The following is a 20,666-nucleotide window of genomic DNA, read 5'->3' as shown; positions in this document are numbered from 1 at the left end:
GTCAAAGGGCCCACAAATAATTACAAGGGAACATTCTTCAGTCATTTTAATTGCAGTCATTTCGCACAATTGTCAACTTAAGCAAAAGATTAAAGAGAAACATTGCATCAAAGATCTTGTTTACTCTGTTAGTTTACTGATTGGAACAGAACATCGATTTGGAAGGAGTCCAGCAGAGTAGTGTCCGTGTGATCTGCACAGGGCTATTAAGAGGGCAGTAAGTGAAAATGTTCCTCCTATATCTAGTTGCTTTTACCACAAGTAGTCTTATTATTGCCTGGAGACTGACATTAGCACTGGAGAAGGAAGAAGATATGTAAGAACAAAAGAAGGGTTTCCAAAATTACAACATACTGCATTAAATTAACATTAGTATGGAATCCTGAATTGAAATAACCGTGTCTCAATTATATGGAAGGTCTAAATGGGCCGAATTTAGGTGGTATGCATCAACTTGGCCTCCATTAGGTGGCAGGTCTCAATTGGACGCATTGGTTGTGATATTGTGGTGACCTGGAATTGACTTTCCTTCATTTATGCTGGCCGTAAGTCAAGTGTGCGTTGCCCACATATGAAGTGGACACTGTGTCCTCATTTTAGATGCCCTGCCATTTCAAGAGACGTGCTGAAAGTTGTGCTTTAAGCTTTTTTGAGAGATTGGGCATGAAATTCCTGCAGCACCACTCTGCCAGGACTCCAGACTGCCAGCCTGCCATGACCCTAACCCCAACCTCATCCCATTGACATCAGCAGAGAGTAAAATTGGGCAGGGCATAAAATGGGCATTAGACCCATATCTGGGCCATTCCCACTGGGCAGGTTAGGTTAAAATTGGGGCTCAAGCTTTTCTTATCATTTGTATTTCCTCATACCAGGCACCATTCTAGTAAATCTGCATTGTGCCCTCTCTAAAGCCTCAATATTCTACCTGTAGTGTGGTGCCTTCTAATACACACAATACTCTAACTGAGGTCTTATTAGTGTTTTATATAGGATCATTATTACCCCTTGGCTTTTATATTCTATAGGCCTAGAAATTCGAGATCGTGAAAAATCTGCCGGTGTCACCGCAGGCCGGAGTTAACGGCCGCTGAAATTGATGGCACTGGCAGGACCGAGATATTCATGCTGTTTGCTAATTAACATTAGCTCAGTGCTAAACTCACCCTGAAAGGTTGTTTTCGTGCCATTAGTTCCGGCAAGAGGCCCATTTTAGCATAGCCGTAGTGTCACTGCAGCATGAACAGCCTTCATGTTGGCTGCTGCATTTCCCACATTAAACAGTGACTACACTCCAAAAGTACTTCATTGGCTGTAAAGCAGATTGAGACATCTGGTGGTCATGAAAGGCACTATATAAATGCAAGTCTTTCTTTTCTTTCTTTCTCTTAAAGCAAGGCTGTCATTTCAGAAAGCAGTGCGGTCCATTAAAGGGGGATTGCCTACTGAAATGACATTTTTTTTTAAATCCTTTAAAAATGGGCAGTTTTTAGCCCTTGAAGCTCAACTGCCTTTTGAAAAAATGCAGGTTAAAAAGGAATCCCAAATAGCAGTCTTCAGCTCTTAAAGCTGAATTGCCGTCCACGCCTAAAAAAATGGGAAATGTGCTTCAGCACTAACACAAATGGGTCAGCAAGCTAGGGAAGGAGCACCCAGGGTCACGCAGGCAGCACTGCAGCTTTGTGCAGGGGGTCAATACTGCATGAAAGGTCCTCTACCCACAGGGGCCAGGTTCCGTTCCAGAAAAAAACAATGTGGGACAAGATTACCAAGGCCATCACTGCCAGCAGTGTCACCTCCACGACCTGGCTCCAGTGCGCAAAGAAGCGTCATAACCTCAGACTAGTGGTCATGGTTAGTGAATACCTCTTCAAAAGCTATCTCCCACTAACTGCACCAGTAGTCTCACACACTTCTCAATACACAACACCCCCTGTCCAATCACTCACCTACCAACAATCTGTACCAAACACGAGGCACACCTCCCGTTCCTAGCTTCACCTCACCTCCTTGGAGCAAATGGTGCTGACCATTCTTGGCAGGGGCAGGGCTGAAAGGATACAAGATATTATCATACGTTATCCTTCTTCTTGCGTGTACCCCATGTTTCCTGCCCTCCCCTCAACACAACTCTACCCTTGTCCCTTTCCGATTTCACACACCAAGAAATGCAGCCTGCCAACCAGTGATTGACCAATAAGAGGAGAGAAGAGAGAGGAGGAGGAGGAGGAGAAGAAGACGAAACCCCATCGCTCGATTTCATTCTCCCAGCCACCAGCTCCTCAAGGTCAACCTGCAAGGTCATATGCAGTGTCCCCCACTGAAAGTCAGCAGCCTTCCACCAGCCATGCTGCAGCCACTGGGGTAGCACTGCATGACATCAATAGGATAGGCAAAGGCACACACAAGGGCATGCATCAGGGTGATTAGTTCATTTCTTAATGTCGTATTGGATGGAGAGATGTACTAAGTTCAATTGGCAAGTTAGCTTTATGGTGGCTTATATTTCAACATTGTGGCAAGAGGACGCAGTGATGGTCAGTAACAGATGGTAAGGTGTGGGACAAATGTTGAAAGGGGAATTGTGGTTGTGGTCACTGGGACTGCAGGTGGATGATTCCATCCCGGATATCCCTGCCAGAAAGGAACTGTCTGGGTTGCATCCTTCCTTCTGCTTCCTCCTCTTCTGCGTCTTCCTCGTCCCTCTGCGAGCAGGTGCTGGAAAATTGAAATAAAAGCAGAAAATGCTGGAAATACTCAGCAGGTCAGGCAGCATCTCAACCTGAGACATGAACTCTGTTTCTCTGTCCACAGATGCTGCCTGATCCGCTGAGTATTTCCAGGATTTTCTCAGAGGTTTTCATTTACCATCCGAGGCCTTGCAAGCATCCCGCAGCACTCCCTGCACACTTTTTAAAAATGTTACCATGTATTGCACCAAGCCACTAATTCAATAAAATATTTTAAAAATCCAGTCCAAAAGCTTAAATGCAAACTTACCTGAAAGATGTGTGTTGTAAGTGGTTTTGCCCTTGGTGGTTTCGAATCACCCCCCTTACAACAGTTCTAGACCCGGGAATTATAGTCGTGAACAGAATATTCAGTTATAGACAGATCTTTCGGTCTCAACCGTCAGGTTACTTTTATTCAAGTTAAAACACACACCTGCTTCCATTAACCACACTCTGGTGGCGTAAAGCCAACACAGTACAACACACAACACTGGTCCATCTGAAGAGGCCCCTATCACGAAGTACCCACGACTAAAACCCCCTGCTTGGATCAATAGTGCACCACCGAATCTGTCTAACAGACTGTGCATACGCCTATGATTCACGCGGAACCTCCCCACTAAACCCCTAAGGCTTGGTTGGGGCACATGACACCCCTTCACACTATGCGGTGGTCTAAAGGATGTGTGGGCTGGGATAATGCTCACCAGTTACCCCTTTGGCTTACTCGCTGCTTCTCCTGATGAGGCGTATCTTCTGGTTCCATGCCATTCTGTGGTTTCCAAGTCCCAGTCTCAAAGTCAGCTTCCCAGTCGAAATAGCGAGGCTCTCTTTGCTCATAGATGATGGTTTCTTCTCTCCATCCCAGACGGAATGCTCGGTCCTTAAATGCATTGAACGAAATAAGCAAGCGTAGAAGTTGAGAGAGAGAAAAATTGCAGCAAACTACCTTTCTCTTATACCTGAAAAATGCTTGCTGAATCCTCGCACCAAAAAACAGTTCCTTTCCTGAGGCAGTCCAACAAAAGATCTTGAAATCACATCTCCGGCCTGTGCCTTTGTCACCGGGCTTTTCCTGAGGATAAAGCTCCAACGTGTCTGAGTTGCCAATAGCTTCCTTTGTCCTGAGGTTCCCGCGCTCTGGGGTTATCTCATTCCAGGATGATGGCTTGAGCACTGACCAGTTTACCTGATCTCTCACTGATGGGTTCCCATTACATGAGAAAAGAGTCCTCCATCAGCCATCTACCTGATGAGGTTCCTGCTTTCAGCCATTGACCCATCCCAGACTATCCCCGCCCACCTGATATGTATTCCTGTCCCAGTCATGCTGTTAGCCCTTCTGCAGTAAATTCAAATATGGAAAAGCAATATCCAAAACATAAAGTTCAAAATCCTGAAGTATGTGTCGATGCTTACAATGTGTCCCTTTAAGAAGTGCTGCCAGCATTTCTGTCAGTCTGCTGCACGCTCGCTTTTCAGACTGAGCTTATGCCCCAGCACTAAACTCAGTACAAAGGTCCAAGTTTGCAGAGCGTGGCGTTAATTCGGTGCTGTACCCCGACTGACATCACGTTCTCCAGATTTGCATGTCCAAGGGCAGCATTGCTAAAGGCAGCGCTATGGCCCTTACCAAAATGGCAGTTGGCGAGTCCCGCGCCAGAGGCGGGTGGAAGAGCAGTGGCCGCCATTTTTTGCAGGAATCTGCCGCAAATGAGCACCAATGAGTGGCCAAATTTCTAGGCCCATGAGTATTCCCGGCTCTCCTTCCATTAGTGCCATGGGGTAATTAGCATCCACATTAACAACCAGAACCAGGAAACAGGCTACAATCTAATGTCTTATTTGAAGATGGTACCTCTATTAATGCAACACTGTATTCAGCAATGTATTGGAGCATCAACCTAGATTAATAACTGGAATGGGTCTGATTGTTCCACAGAATATTGTGGAATATTCCACCTGACATTGAAGCTTTACAGTGCAAAAGGGTAAACATTTCCCGACAATAATTTCAAGGGAACCTGATTTGACGAAATATTCACCTAATGTTTGTGGATTTATTACAGAAATATTAATGTTTACTTCATGGTAACAGTGGTTCAGCTGAAAAGGGAAAAATGATTGGCCCAGGAGTTTCAACCAATGTGCCTGCAGTGCAAGGGTTAACAATCACTTGTATTACTGAATGGGGAGGGGCATGGTTAGTTTAAGAGGAAGGACATTGTCAATCTACATTTCAGAATATTCCATCTGACCCTGTAAAAGTTTACAGAGCAAAAGAGTCAAAGGGCCCACAAATAATTACAAGGGAACATTCTTCAGTCATTTTAATTGCAGTCATTTAGCACAATTATCAACTTAAGCAAAAGATTAAAGAGAAACATTGCATCAAAGATCTTGTTTACTCTGTTAGTTTACTGACCGGAATAGAACATTGATTTGGAAGGAGTCCAGCAGATTGGTGTCCGTGTGATCTGCACAGGGCTATTAAGAGGGCAGTAAGTGGAAATGTTCCTCCTATATCGAGTTACTTGTACCACAAGTAGCCTTATTATTGCCAGGAGGCTGACATTAGCACTGGAGAAGGGAGTAGATATGTAAGAACATGAGAAAAGTTTCCAAAATTACAACATACTGTATTAAATTAACACTGGTATGGAATCCTGAATTGAAATAACCGTGTCTCAATCATATGGAAGGTCTAAATGGGCCGAATTTAGGTGGTGTGCATCAACTTGGCCTCCATTAGGTGACAGGTCTCAATTGGACGAGTTGGTTGTGATATTGTGGTGACTTGAAATTGATTTTCCTTCATTTATGCTGGCCGTAAGCCACGTGCACATTGCCCACATATAGGGCTCAAAATTGGACCACCCCTTTTTTCAGCGCACTCACAAGCTAGCCCGCTGCCTTCCCGGGCTGAAGATGAAGGTAGGGTAAGACTTCTATTTTTTATTTGGATAATTTGAAAAAATTATGTAAATATGTTTTGTCTCTTGTGAATAGTGGTGACTATTTGTCAAGCCTATTTACCTGGTGCTACTATGAAAGAAGAACATAAGTGATGGAGGAACACTTGAGAGAATATCTTATTTATTGAAGTCGACTATATTTAGATAATATGGGCTCAATTTTGGCCCAGTATAATCATTGCAAACAAATAGTTGTGCTTTAATCTTTTTTATTGGGCATGAAATTCCTGCAGCACCACTCTGCCAGGACTCCAGACTACCAGTCTGCCATGGTCCTGACCCCAACCTCATCCCATTGACATCAGCAGAGAGTAAAATTGGGCAGGGCGTAAAATGGGCATTAGACCCATATCTGGCCCATTCCCACTGGGCGGGTTAGGTTAAAATTGGGGCTCAAGCTTTTCTTATCATTTGTATTTCCTCATAGCAGGCACCATTCTAGTAAATCTGTATTGTGCCCTCTCTAAAGCCTCAATATTCTACCTGTAGTGTGGTGCCTTCTAACACACACAATACTCTAACTGAGGTCTTACTAGTGTTTTATATAGGATCATTATTACCTCTTGGTTTTTATATTCCATAGGCCTAGAAATTCGAGATCGCTAAAAACCTGCGCTGTCACCGCAGTCCGGAGTTCATGGCTGCCGGAATTGATGGCACTGGCAGGTCGGGATATCCATGCTGTTTGCTGATTAACATTAACCCAGTGCTAAACTCACCTTACAAAGCTGTTTTTGTGGTGTTAGTTCCGGCAAGAGGCAAAACGTAGCATGGCCGTAGTGTCATTGTAGCATGAACATCATCAGCATAGGCGGTCCCTTGAAACGAGGATGACTTGCTTCCACGCCAAAATAAAAGGATGAGTTCACAGGTGTTTCGAAAGAAGAACCTGAACTACATCCTGAATGGTGGAAGATGCCTGTGCGTGGATTTTTTTAACGTGGGGTGGCCATTGCACACCAGCCCCACACAGGCTTGACAGAGCTAGGTCTTGGTCCAGTGGCAAGGATTACCCAAGACAGCTGGAGACCTGCTCTGCTACACGGACCCAGTGTGCACACATATCGCAGTGTGGGCTGGCCCGGGCTGCCCCTGGGCCCGTGGCATGAGAGGTCCTCTACCGACAGGCGGCCAGGGGAACTTCCAGAAAGAACAATGTGGGACAAGATTACCAAGGCCATCACTGCCAGCAGTGTCACCCCCACGACCTGGCTCCAGTGCGCAAAGAAGCTTCATAACCTCAGACTAGTGGTCATGATTAGAGAATGTCTCTTCAAAAGCCGTTTCCCACCAACTGCACCAGTAGTGTCACACACTTTTCAATGCACAACACTCCTTGCCCAATCACTCACCTACCAAACACGAGGCACACCTCCCATTCCTAGCTTCACCTCGCCTCCTTGGAGGAGACGGTATTGGCCATTCTTGGCAGGGGCATGGCTGAGTCCTTGACCAGCGACAGGGCTGAAAGCATACAAGATGCTGGTATCATCATACGTTATTCTTCTTCTCACGTGCACCCCATGTTTCCTGCCCTCCCCAACTCTACGCAACGCTACCCTTGTCCCTTTCCCATTTCACACGCCAAGAAATGCAGCTGCCAACCAGTGGTTAACCAATAAGAGAGAGGAGAGAGAAGGAGGAGGAGGAGGAGGAGGAGGAGAAGAAGAAACACCGTCGCTCGATTTCATTCTCCCTGCCACCAGCTCCTCAAGATCGACCTGCAAGGCCATTTGCAGTGTCCCCCCACTGAAAGTCAGCAGTGTTCCACCAGCCACTGGGGTAGCACTGCATGACATCAATGGGATAGGCAAAGGCATACATTAGACAATCACTAAGGGAATGCATAATGGCGATTAGTTGATTTCTTGATGTTATATTGAATGGAAAAATGTATAAAGTTGGATTGGAAAATTTTCTTTCTGGTAGTTTTCATTTCAGCATTGTGGCCAAGAGGATGCTATAATGGTCAGTAACAAAAGGAAGGTAAGGTGTTGAAAGGGACATTGGAGTTGTGGTCATTAGTACCGCAGGTGGATGATTCCATCCCGGATATCCCTGTAGAAAGGGACTGCCTGGGTTGCACCCTTCCTTCTGCTTCCACCTCGTCTGCTTCTTCCTCTTATGTGCCTTCTTCTTCTGCATCTTCCTCTTCCCTCTGCAAGCGGATGCTGTAAATCTGAAATAAAAGCAGAAAATGGTGGAAATACTCAGCAGGTCAGGCAGATCTCGACCTGAGACATGGACTCTGTTTCTCTCTCCACAGATGCTGCCTAACCTGCTGAGTATTTCCAGCATTTTCTGTCTTCTCAGAGGTCTTCCTTTACCATCCAAGGCCTTGCATGTGTCCAGCAGCACTCAGTGCACTTCAAAATTTTTTAACACATATTGCACCACATCACTTCTTCTATAAAATATAAAAATATAAAAATTCCAGTCCAAAATCTTCAATGCAAACTTATCTGAAAGATGTGTGTGTCCCTTTAGAAGTGCTGACAGCATTTCTGTCAGTCTGCGACACGTTCGCTTTTCAGAGCAAGCTTAGGACCCAGTGCTAAACTCAGCGCTAAAGTCCAAGTTCACAGAGCATGACGTTAATTCGGTGTTGTACACTGACAGAAGTCATGCTCTTCATATTTGCAAATCCAGGGCAAGCAAGGCTCCCACCAAAATGGCAGCCGCCGAGTCCCATGCCAGAGAAGGGCGTTAGAGTGATGGCTGCCATTTTTTTCCAGGATTGCGGCGGTAATTTGTGGCGCAATATAGCCCAATTTCTGGGCCCAGAGCTCTTGTGACAAGACCTAAAATGTTACAACTTTATCAACCTGACGCGCTGCCTTTAATGTCCTGTGAACCTGTACCCCTAAATTCCACATCACCGAGCCTACTTCCAGTCAGGTTATAATTACAGAGCTTTTTTTTAAACGAAAATGCATCACCTCACACTTATCGGCATTAAATTCCTTCTACCGCTTTTTAGGCCATTCACCACCGCACCCCGCCCGCCCCCCCGCCGTCAACCGCTCATCTTAGCAATAACACCTTACGGTTTCCTTTCACCTTCTAAATAATTCATAGAAACATAGAAAATAGGTGCAGGAGTAGGCCATTCGGCCCTTCGAGCCTGCACCACCATTCAATAAGATCATGGCTGATCATTCCCTCAGTACCCCTTTCCCACTTTCTCTCCATACTCCTTGATCCCTTTAGCTGTAAGGGCCATATCTAACTCCCTCTTGAATATATCCAATGAACTGGCATCAACAACTCTCTGTGGCAAGAAATTCCACAGGTTAACAATTCCCTGAGTGAAGAAGTTTCTCCTCATCTCAGTCCTAAACGGCCTACCCCTTATCCAAAGACTGTGTCCTCTGGTTCCGGACTTTCCCAACATCGGGAACATTCTTCCCGCATCTAACCTGTCCAGGCCCATCAGAATCTTATATGTTTCTATGAGATCCCCTCTCATCCTTCTAAACTCAGTTGATCCAGTCTCTCCTCATATGTCAGTCCAGCCATCCCGGGAATCAGTCTGGTGAACCTTCGCTGCACTCCCTCAATAGCAACAACGTCTTTCCTCAGATTAGGAGACCAAAACTGAACACAATATTCCAGGTGAGGTCTCACCAAGGCCCTGTACAACTGCAGTAAGACCTCCCTGCTCCGATACTCAAATCCCCTAGCTATGAAGGCCAACATACCATTTGCCTTCTTCACCGCCTGCTGTTCCTGCATGCCAACTTTCAATGACTGATGAACCATGACACCCAGGTCTCGTTGCACCTCCCCTTTTCCTAATCTGCTGCCATTCAGATAATATTCTGCCTTCGTGTTTTTGCCCCCAAAGTGGATAACCTCACATTTATCCACATTATACTGCATCTACCATGCATATTTGCCCACTCACCTAACCTGTCCAAGTCATCCTGCAGCCTCTTAGCATCCTCCTCACAGCTCACACCGCCACCCAGTTTAGTGTCATCTGCAAACTTGGAGATATTACACTCAATTCCATCATCCAAATCATTAATATATATTGTAAAGAGCTGGGGTCCCAGCACTGAGCCCTGCGGCACTCCACTAATCACTGCCTGCCATTCTGAAAAGGATCCATTAATCCCGACTCTCTGCTTCCTGTCTGCCAACCAGTTCTCTATCCACGTCAGTACATTACCCCCAATACCATGTGCTTTGATTTTGCACACCAATCTCTTGTGTGGGACCTTGTCAAAAGCCTTTTGAAAGTCCAAATACACCACATCCACTGGTTCTCCCTTGTCCACTCTGCTAGTTACATCCTAAAAAAATTCCAGAAGATTCATCAAGCATGATTTCCCTTTCATAAATCCACGTTGACTTGGACCGATCCTGTCACTGCTTTCCAAATGCGCTGCTATTTCATCCTTAATAATTGATTCCAACATTTTCCCCACTACTGATGCCAGGCTAACCAGTCTATAATTACCCATTTTCTCTCTCCCTTCTTTTTTAAAAAGTGGTGTTACATTAGCTACATGGGAACTGATCCAGAGTTGATAGACTGTTGGAAAATGATCACCGATGCATCCACTATTTCTAGGGCCACTTCCTTAAGTACTCTGGGATGCAGACTATCAGGCTCCGGGGATTTATCGGCCTTCAATCCCATCAATTTCCCGAACACAATTTCCCGCCTAATAAGGATAACCTTCAGTTCCTCCTTCTCACTAGACCCTCGGTCCCGTAGTACATCCGGAAGGTTATTTGTGTCTGCATTCGTGAAGATATAACCAAAGTAATTGTTCAATTGGTCTGCCCATTTCCTTGTTCCCCATTATAAATTCACCTGAATCCAACTGCAAGGGACCTACGTTTGTCTTCACTAATCTTTTTCTCTTCACATATCTATAGAAGCTAATTCCTACTATCTGTTTCCTCCCTTCTAACCATTTGTTAATCCAGTTTACTATCTTCCCCTAATTCTGTACCATAATCTTCTCTCGTAATTTCTCATGTGGCACCTTGTTATAGCTTTCCTAAAATCCATATAAACGACTTCCACTCCATTTTCCCCATCTACCATCCTTTTCAAAGTTGGACCCTGGGGGGTCTGAATCTCTGATTACATCAGAGGAAGTGACCTCACCCTCAGGAAGATGCTTCCTCTTCCTCCTTGACCACCTCCGTCTGCTCCTGCTCATCTGTGCTCTGTACATCATACAGTTTGCTGCCCTCAAACTGACTACTTAAATTCCCGGGATGCATGGACCTGTGTTGGTTCTGAACAACATGAGCTAGAATGGCAAGGTTCCAGCTGATTCCACAAACGAATCCCTCAAGTCAGCTTACTTGGCCATACATGAAGAAATATAAATATTTCCTCCCACAGAACAGGTTATCAGGCAGCAGAGTTCATGCTGCATGCCAACTTGTGTGTCAGTGCTTGTGTGATTGAATAAAATGGAGTGTGAAGGAAGGATCAGTGTGGTATAAACTTGAGTGGTGCCATGCTTCCTGTATCCCCATCTACTAACTCCTCTTTCTGTCCTTACATTTGTAGGACATGCTCGTCGAATGGGGTCAATCTTTTGACATCCCCACCATCCATTTGCAAACATCTGCCTCCTGTGTACTCTTTACCTTCCAAAACAGAAACAGGCATGATTACCTGTCAATGGTTGCATGGAATGTAATCTGATCTGTTATCTATATATTTTGTTTTTCTCAGTCTATGTGTAGGACCAACCGTGCGACCGTGGGTGGGTACTTCTTGGCCGGGAGGAACATGCGATGGTACACAGTAAGTGACTTTTATTTTATTGATTTCATTTATTTGACAATGGCTTCTTAAATTATAGCAAACCTTAAATCTGAAATCTTGAGGAAACTAAAATCAATTTTGTGTTAATCCACAACCGGGCCATTGTTGGGCAGTAGACCTCAATTGGCCAGTAGGCCATAGTCTGGATATGTGAAAATACGAATGGTTGGAATTAATTAATAATCTGTGACAGTAAAAAAATAAACATTATGTAATGTCCTTGCACACTACTATAAATTCACACGAGGCACATTCTGCAGACAAGGTCACTCTGTGACCTGAACCTTTATTCACAGGACCAAGAAGTGATGACCCTGCGTGGGTCCTCCCTTTATATACCTGGATGACCAGGTGAGGAGTGTCTCCCACAAGTTCACCCCCTGTGGTCAAGGTGTGCATTTCTTAGGTGTATACAGTATGCAGTGTTGTTATGAAGGTTACAGTTACATGAAGGTTACATACATGACACTTTATGGCTATAAGACTGTAAGCAGCAGTAATTACGTTTTAAAGCTATTTGGGCAATAAAGAAATTCCTCAACTCAGCTTTTTATGTAACAGTCCTCAGCTGGGCCTCAGTTATGTAATTGTCCTCAACTGGGTCTCAGTTAGGTGGAAGTAGATTGCCTCCAGGTTCCTGAGCTGAAAGTTCAGTGTGGTAGCTTATTTTGATGCCCAGTTCTCTGAAAACATTTTATAACTAAAGATTATTTTTTGATATCTAATTCAATCATTCTTGCAACAGAAGAAAGTTTTAGTTCCAAAAGAAACTTGCTCAGTCTCTTTCTCAATTCTCCCTCCAGGTTGGAGCCTCACTCTTTGCTAGTAACATCGGAAGCGGACACTTTGTCGGTTTGGCGGGCACAGGGGCAGCAAACGGCTTGGCCGTCGGTGGCTTTGAGTGGAATGTAAGTGTGGTGTAACAAGTATGACATCACTTTGTAGACAATTAACATTTTATAAATCCTGATTGGTGCATCTTTGGGATTCCCCATTCCAGCTTGACACACTCCAATGTGTATTCTCCCAGTGGGGGACACAATATTGCACCCAGAACTCCAGCAATGAGGTACACTACTGCCCTTGGGCCCCCAGTGATCAGAAATATTACTACCTCCGGACCCCCAGAGAACAGGCATATTACTATCCCTGGACCCCCTGGGATCAAGTACATTAATCTCCCAGACATCCAGCAATCAAATTCATTACTATCCCTGGACCCCCAGGGCTGTGGCACAATACTATCACCAGACCACCATAGATCAGACACATTATTGCCCCTGGGCACAATGTGAACAAGTACATTACTCATACAATCATAGAATTTTAGGGGCAGAAATTGGTGAAACCCAAGGCTCGCCCAAGTGCCGCCCAAAGAACCACCGATGGCCGCCGAGAGACCGGGCGGTATTTTGCCTGAAAGATTCCTTTAAAAGAGGTGGCAGTACCGCCCAGCAGTCAAACAATGGCTTACGCCGACAATCTGGGCGGCAGCGGGCGGGAGCTCTCAATCTCGGCGGCAAAGGCTCTTGCCGCCCAAGTGCCACCGAGGATGGAGTCGGGCCCAGCGAGGGTGGAAGAGCTGAAATGAAAAATCATAACAACAAAAAAACACCGGAACACCTTCAGGGGACTCCATCCAGGTAAGTCGCTCTAAAAAAAAAATTTAAATATCTTCACTAACCTTTTTTTCATATTTATCGTTGTGGTTAGAACAGCCTCCACACAGCGGTCCTTCCCCCTGCTGGCGCCGACTCCCTCCCGCAACAATCTGGCAGCTTGGTGGGCGGGAGGCCATTTACATTACTTGGCCGCCAGAGGACGTCAGTGGACAGTTCCCGGCGGTACTCCTCTCCCGCCCGTTCCAGCGCAAGTGGAAAATGGTGAAGAGAGGAAATCGGCAGCAAAACCCGGCAGCAGTCGGCGGCAGCAGGCAGCAGCGGGCGGTAAGGCCACCAATATCAGGGCCATTGAAACTTACAGCAAAGAAGGAGGTCATTCTCCCATCGTGCCTGTGCTGGCTCTTTGAAAGAGCAGTCGTGTTTAATCCCAAATCCCCGCCTTTTGTCCGTAACTCTGTAAGTTCCTCATCCTCGAGTACCTGTCCAACTCCCTTTTAAAATTATTTATAGAATCATCTTCCACCATCTTTTCAAATAGAGCATTCCAGATCCCGACAACTCTCTGAGTGATAACATTTTGCCTCATCTCCCCTCAAAATCTTTGTCAATGATTTTAATTTTATGATTATTGATTCAGTCACCAGAGGGAATACATTTTCTTTATATATATCAAAACTTCTTATCACCTTGACAACTTCTATTAGGTCACCTCTTAATTTTCTCTGTTCCAAGGAGAACAGCATAACTTTTCCACCCTCTCCTCATAACTGAAGTTCCTCATCCTGGGTAACATCCTGGGAAACTCTTCTCTGCCCTCTCCAAGGCCTTTACATCTTTCCTGAAGTGAGGTGCCCAGAATTGTCTACAATACTCCAGCTGAGACCTAACCAGTGATTTATAAAGTTTAAGCATAATATCTTTGCTTTCATATTCTATTCTTCTATTTATAAACCCATGTAATCCAATTGCTTTTTTAAGCCACCTTATCAATTTGCCGTGGCATGTTTAAGGATTATTGTATATGGACATCAAGGTCTCTCTGCTCATCTACACTTTTCAAAATCATGCCATTTATCGTATACTGTCTTTTCATATTAGCCCTTCTAAAGTGTATCATTTCACATTTCTCCATATTGAACTCCATCTGCCATACTTCAGCCCATTTCACCTTCCTGTCGATGTCTTCCTGAAGCCTATAACTAATCACATCACTATCTATTAATGTCTCAAATTTATTATCATCTGCAAACTTTATAATGCTGATCCCTACACCTGAATCTATGTCATTTATAAAAATTGAAAAGAAAAATGGACCCAAAACTGACCCATGGGGAACACCACTGCACACTATTACCGCCCCCAAGCTCCCAAGAAAGTGATGTATTATTCCCCTCTGACCGCCAGCAATCAAGCACATTATTGTCCCCAAACCCCAGGGATCTGACACATTATTTCTTGTGGACCTCAGTGACTTAGAGTCCCTTTGGTCAAAGCCAAGGCCCGCCCACATGCCACCCAAAGGACTGCCAATGGCCGCCGAGAAACCGGGCGGTACTTTGCCAGGACGATTCCTCTGAAAGAGATGGCAGTACCGCCCGACAGCAAAATAACGGCTTTACGCCGTCAATCTGGGCGGCAGCGGGCAAGAGCTCCCAATCTCGGCAGCAAATGCGATCCTCGCCAAAGTGCCGCCAAGGATTGAGTGGGGCCCAGGGAGGGGGGGTAAGACCTAAAAATAAAAATCTTTAAAAAACACACTGCAACACCTTCAAGATGAACCCATACAGATGAATCGCTGAAAAAAAAATAAAAGATGTTCACTAACCTTTTTTTGCAGGTCTTCTTACTTACCGTTGGGGTTAGACCTGCCTCCACGCAGCGGTCCTTCCCCCTGCTACCGCCGACTCCCACCCACACCAATATGGCAGCTCGGCTGGCGTGAGGTCACTTACGCAACTTAGCGGCCATCAGCGGGCGGTTCTCGGCGGTACTCCCCTCCTGTTGGCTGTAGACCTGGAGGAATCTACCATCGAGGGGGGAGCGCCGAAAAAACTCACCGGCAGTGGGTGGTAAGGCCACCAATTTCTGGCCCTAGGTATATTACAGTCCCCAGATCCACAGCAATCAGATACATTACTAACCCTGGATCCCCAGGGATCAGGTGTATTACTGCCCCTGGCCCCCAGGAATTCTGTACATTACTTGTGCATTACTGTCCCTGGATCAGACACATACATCCTACGTGACAGCATGTCAACTGGATGAGATATATTTGATGACATTAGTGCTCTCTATATCAGCCTCTCTTCCCTCTATTTTATCGATAGTCCTATGGTCAACGTTTTTTTGAACTTTATCTTTTGTCCTCTTTAAATCCAAATACCATTCCTACCTACTGCATCCACACGTTGTTGAAAACAAGACACTTCACTCTGTCTCCTGCTCGAACTCATTCTTTCCTAGGCACTATCACATCTCCCTTTCCTTTTGCAATGTACAGACTTTTAAAATCCAAGCATGATATCACCTAACCACTACTTCCTTATTTACCTTGTCATCTCTCATGCTTATTTTAACCTTGGTGCTGCCCTGTACTCCATGTCCCTCACCTGGGCCTCTCAGTAACAAGTAACAAAACAATCTGCCCTGCATAACTTTGGGATTTGCCTCCCACAGGCCCTCTTTATTGTGTTACTCCTGGGTTGGCTCTTTGTCCCGGTTTACCTGACAGCTGGGGTGAGTATGAGATTCCATTTCCATTCAACTGTTTTAGCATTTGTATTGTACAACTCCCAGAGGGTGTGTGGCCTTATTCAACACACTGTGACACCCAGTTTCCTGAGGCTGGATTTAAACATGGTCTCAGAGATGGAAGGCCAATATGTCCAACACACTGTGTCACCCAGTACTCTGAAGCTGGATTCAGCCCTGGGTGCCACTAGTGAAAGATAGCAGGGGTAATTTTGACTTTGGGTGAAACGGGTCTGATATCGATTCAGCCACCTGTTTACATCTCTCCTGATTTCCATCTCCATTGACTTCAATTGATATCGCCTGTTGTACACTATCACACAAAGTCAAAATGACCCGCAGTTTATCAAACAAAATGGCTGGAATTTTAATCGGGAGGTGGGATGGGGGAGGCTGCTAGGAAGCGGTCGGGAAGCTCAGGAAAATGGGTTTCCCGCAGGCCCTGCCAAATGTAACGGCAGCCAGCCAAATGGAGAGGCTGGCTGGCTGCGGGGCGAGTACATAAGAATATAAGAAATAGGAACAGGAGTAGGCCACCAGACCCCTCGAGCCTGTTCCACCATTCAATAAGATCATGGCTGATCTGATCATGGACTTAGCTCCACTTCCCTGCCCGTTCCGCATAACCCTTTACTCCCTTATCACTCAAGAATCTGTCTAACTCCGCCTTAAATATATTCAATGACAAAGCCAGAGAATTCCATAGATTTACAACCCTCTGAGAGAAGAAATTTCTCCTCATCTCGGTTTTAAATGGGTGGCCCCTTATTCTAAGACTGTGTCTCCTAGTTTTAGTTTCCCCTATGTGGAAATACCCTCTCTGCATCCACCTTGTTGAGTGCCCTCATTATCTTATAAGTTTTAATAAGATTACCTCTCATTCTTCTGAACTTCAACGTGTATAGGGCCAACCTACTCAACCTATCCTCATAAGTCAACTCACTCATCTCCGGAATCAATCTAGTGAACTTTCTCTGAACAGCCTCCAATGCGAGAATCATAGGGCTGGACTCAAGCATAGGGGAGAAAGGAAAGAGGATCGGGGGCTGGCCTGAAGATTATCGGTGGGGGTGGGGGGGACGGGGGAGTCCATGAGGATGATTGGAGGCATCGTGGGGTGGAGGGATCAGAGGCCTGGGGATGGAGGGGGGGGCGATTGTAGGCCTACGTGAGAGGTAATTGGAGGCCTCATTGGGGACATCTCCAATTGCGAGAGGTGGGTGAGGCAGGGACTCTCGATTCAGGAGGTAAGTGTAAAGACACTTACCTAATGGATCCAGCTGCCCTCACCTTCCATTAGCTGTCGGGTTCCCCGAGGCCTATGAAACCCGACCATCCACAGTTAAATTTTAAATGACGGTTAAATCTGAGGCATGCCAGCCTCATTCTAATATTTAAATGGGGAACCAGACTCCTGGGAGCGGGTTGGCTGCCTGCCCCCGCCTCCCCCCCACCCCCCGTCCCATCTCCGTTAAAACCAGAAGTGAGCGGGTTGGAAATGGGTTGTGGTCGGAATTCAGTTTTTTTCAACGTTAACCTCCCACCTGAGCCCACTTTTAGGGATTAAAATTCCCCCGCCCCGCCCCGCCCCAGTTTCAATTAATGTCTCCAGGTAACTTTTTTCCTGCCAATCCATTGTAACCTAGCCTGGCCCTTTTCAGAGATATGGATTCAGTGACTATTTTAACCAGGAGGAAGCCTGTAGATGAAAGCACTTGGATATTACTTGAAAAATTTTCCTGTGTCCTTTCCCAGGTCATCACGATGCCCCAGTACTTAATGAAGAGGTTCGGAGGAAGCCGAATCAGACTCTACCTCTCGCTCATCTCTCTTTTACTGTACATATTTACCAAGATCTCAGTGAGTATCTCCTCATGCCCATCACTGCATCAACTTTTTCTTGACTCTCTCACTTTGAAGGATCCCTGATGGTGAGATCTGTTCCTTAAAAAATGTTCTGATAGGGAAATCTCATCTTTAAGGGTCCCTGATGGTCAAACTCTGTCTATGAAGGGTCCCTCTTTAAGGGTCCCGATGGGAAGACGCCCATTTTAAGAGATCCTGATGGTTATTCTCTCTTTTTAAAGATCTCTGATGTTTGGACTCCTCTTCAGTTAGATTTCACTGTTATTGACATTTATTTATTGACAGCGATTTCTTTTGTTTGATTACCTGGCAGGTGGACATGTTCTCTGGAGCCGTCTTCATCCAACAAGCTCTGGGATGGAACATCTATGTTGCAGTAATTTCACTGCTGATTATTACTTGTATCTACACTGTCACAGGTAAGCACTGAAGATCAGGCAGGTGAATATCCAGTTTACATGGAGCATTCTGCGGGCTGACATTTTGGGAAGATGAAAATTGGAAAAATCAGTCATACAGAGCAGACGATGCTAGTTTCCATCTCTTGTTTCTGTTGAGTCAGCTGATCTCACCGGAGTAGTACTGAAACACACAGTGCAGGGATGTCCTGCGTTCTATCCCTGGCCTGTGATTAGTTAGCTGATCATAGAATCATACAATCATAGAAATTTACAGCACGGAAGAACGCCAATTTACCCCATCGTGTCTGTGCCGGCTGGCAAAGAGTTATCCAGCCTAATCCCATTTTCCAGCTCTTGGTCCGTAGCCCTGTAGCTTACGGCATTTCAAGTGCATATATCCAAGTACTTTTTAAATGTGGTGAGGGTTTCTGTCTCTGCCATCCTTCCAGACTGCCACCACCCTCTGGGTGAAGAAATTTCCTCTCAAATCCCCTCTAAACCCCCTACCAATTACTTTAAATCTATGCCCCCTGGTTGTTGACCCCTCTGCTAAGGGACCCTCTGCAGATTGCATCAGGGGTGGCGATAGGAGTGCTGAAATTTGTCTTAGTGGCCCTGGGTTTGGAGAAGACAAGCTGGGGTTCCTGCTTTTGATTATTATCTATCATTTGTGTGGACTTCAGGTGTGGACAGGTTGGACTCAACTTAGTTGCAAACCTCTGCCCCCTCCCATGAACGCATCATGTGGCACACGCGGTCTAGGTTTATTGAGTACCTTGCAAGCCAGCTCTGACCCTTACAAGCTTCCACTGTGGATATCGGTAGAGATAATCCCCCATTAAGTATGAGTCCCAACATCTGTTCTGATACGTCCTTACTATACAGTATAAATGCACACGAGGCCCATGCTTGAGAGAAGGCCTGTCTGTGACCTGTCCTTTATTCCTTAGCACTCAAGTGATGAAGGTGGGTGGAGCTTCCCCTTTTATACCTGAAGGTCCAGGTTAGGAGTGTCTCCCACCTAGTGGTCATTGTTCTCACAGTGTACAACTTAGGTCAGATTATACATGGTTTACAATGCTGGTTGAATACATGACATCACCTCCCCCCCAAAGTCTTCTTGGGATCACAGGTTGAGTCTCTCTGGTGGCTTACGCTCTCTTGTAGAGCACCTGAGTTGGGGCTCCGGTTGTTGGGTGCTGGCCTGAGTGTCTGCTGTTTGCCAAGCCTCAGACCTATCCAGACTGCCCACAGTGATTGGGCTCTCCTCCCTTTGGTTCCGGTGTGCGGTCACCTGTGGTGGAGTGAACTCTACATCGTGTTCTTCCTCTGCTTCTTCTATGGGGTTGCTGAACCTCCTTTTTGTTTGATCCATGTGTTTGCTGTAGATTTGTCCATTGGAAAGTTTAACTACCAGAATCCTATTTCCCTCTTTGGCAATCACAGTGCCTGCGAGCCATTTGGGTCCTGCAGCGTAGTTGAGGAAAAAAACAGGATCATTTACATCAATACATTGCGCCCTCGCATTCCTGTCGTGCTACTCATATTGTGGCTGGCGCCTGCTATCGACAATTTCTTTCATGGTGGGGTGTATAAGGGATAGCCGGGTTTTGAGCGTCCTTTTCATTAGCAACTCTGCGGGTGGAACCCCTGTGAGCGAGTGTGGTCGGGATCTATAGGCCAACAGGAGGCGTGATAAGCGCCTTTGTAGGGAACCCCCTTAGATTCTGAGCATCCCCTGTTTGATTATCTGCACTGCTCGTTCTGCCTGGCCGTTTGAGGCCGGCTTGAATGGTGCCGTTCAGACATGGTTAATTCCATTGCCTGCCATGAAGTCCTGGAATTCAGTGCTTGTGAAGCACGGACCATTGTCGCTGACCAAGACGTCCGGTAGACCCGTGGGCGGCGAACATTGCCCGTAGACTTTCTACCTTGGCAGAGGATGTGTTTGAATTTAAAATGTCACACTCGATCCATTTGGAGTAGACGTCTACTACAACCAAAAACATTTTTCCCATGAAAGGACCTGCGTAGTCCACATGGATGCGTGACCATGGCTTGGCAGGCCATGGCCAGGGGCTAAGGGGGGCTTCCAGCTGGGCACACGTGTTGCACCTGCGAACACAAAGTTCCAGATCTGCGTCTATCCCTGGCCACCAAACGTGTGACCTGGCAATTGCCTTCATCATGACAATGCCCGGGTGCTCATTGTGGAGTTCTCTGATGAACACCTCTCTGCCCATCTGGGGCATGACTATGCAGTTTCCCCACAGTAGGCAATCGGCCTGAATCATCCCTGCGCCTGTGAAATGGTTTAAATTCCTCAGGGCATGCCCTGTATGTGGCTGCCCAGTCCCCATTCAGGACACATTTCTTGACTAGAGACAATAGCGGGTCTCTGTTTGTCCAGACTTTAATCTGACGGACTGTCACGGGTGAGCCATCGCTTCCGAAAGCTTCAACAGCCATGACCATCTCAGCAGCATGCTCGGTAGCCCCCTCAGTGGTGGCTAGTGGGA

General features: G+C 46.0%; 1 protein-coding gene across 6 annotated transcripts in view; it reads left to right on the top strand.

Annotated features, from left to right (window-relative positions):
• The window catches only part of slc5a2 (solute carrier family 5 member 2), a 76,939-nt gene that overhangs the window by 21,525 nt on the left and 34,748 nt on the right, over positions 1-20,666 (top strand). The window contains exons 1-6 of one of the 6 annotated variants that reach the window (XM_070857223.1): positions 5,307-5,666; positions 11,415-11,486; positions 12,311-12,415; positions 15,806-15,865; positions 17,636-17,740; positions 18,060-18,165. In XM_070857223.1, coding sequence (XP_070713324.1) covers positions 5,661-5,666; positions 11,415-11,486; positions 12,311-12,415; positions 15,806-15,865; positions 17,636-17,740; positions 18,060-18,165 — 454 coding nt within the window. In that variant the 5' untranslated portion in view covers positions 5,307-5,660. Of the gene's footprint in view, positions 1-5,306; positions 5,667-11,414; positions 11,487-12,310; positions 12,416-13,182; positions 13,454-15,805; positions 15,866-17,635; positions 17,741-18,059; positions 18,166-20,666 lie in introns of those variants that run through there. The other 5 variants (XM_070857225.1, XM_070857224.1, XM_070857226.1 and 2 more) reach the window with 5 other exon arrangements.

Source organism: Pristiophorus japonicus, chromosome 16 (assembly GCF_044704955.1).
Source record: "Pristiophorus japonicus isolate sPriJap1 chromosome 16, sPriJap1.hap1, whole genome shotgun sequence".
NCBI classification, from domain to species: Eukaryota; Metazoa; Chordata; class Chondrichthyes; family Pristiophoridae; genus Pristiophorus; species Pristiophorus japonicus.
The sequence above is the reverse complement of the archived record's forward strand: the minus strand, read 5'-3'. Positions and strand labels throughout refer to the sequence as shown.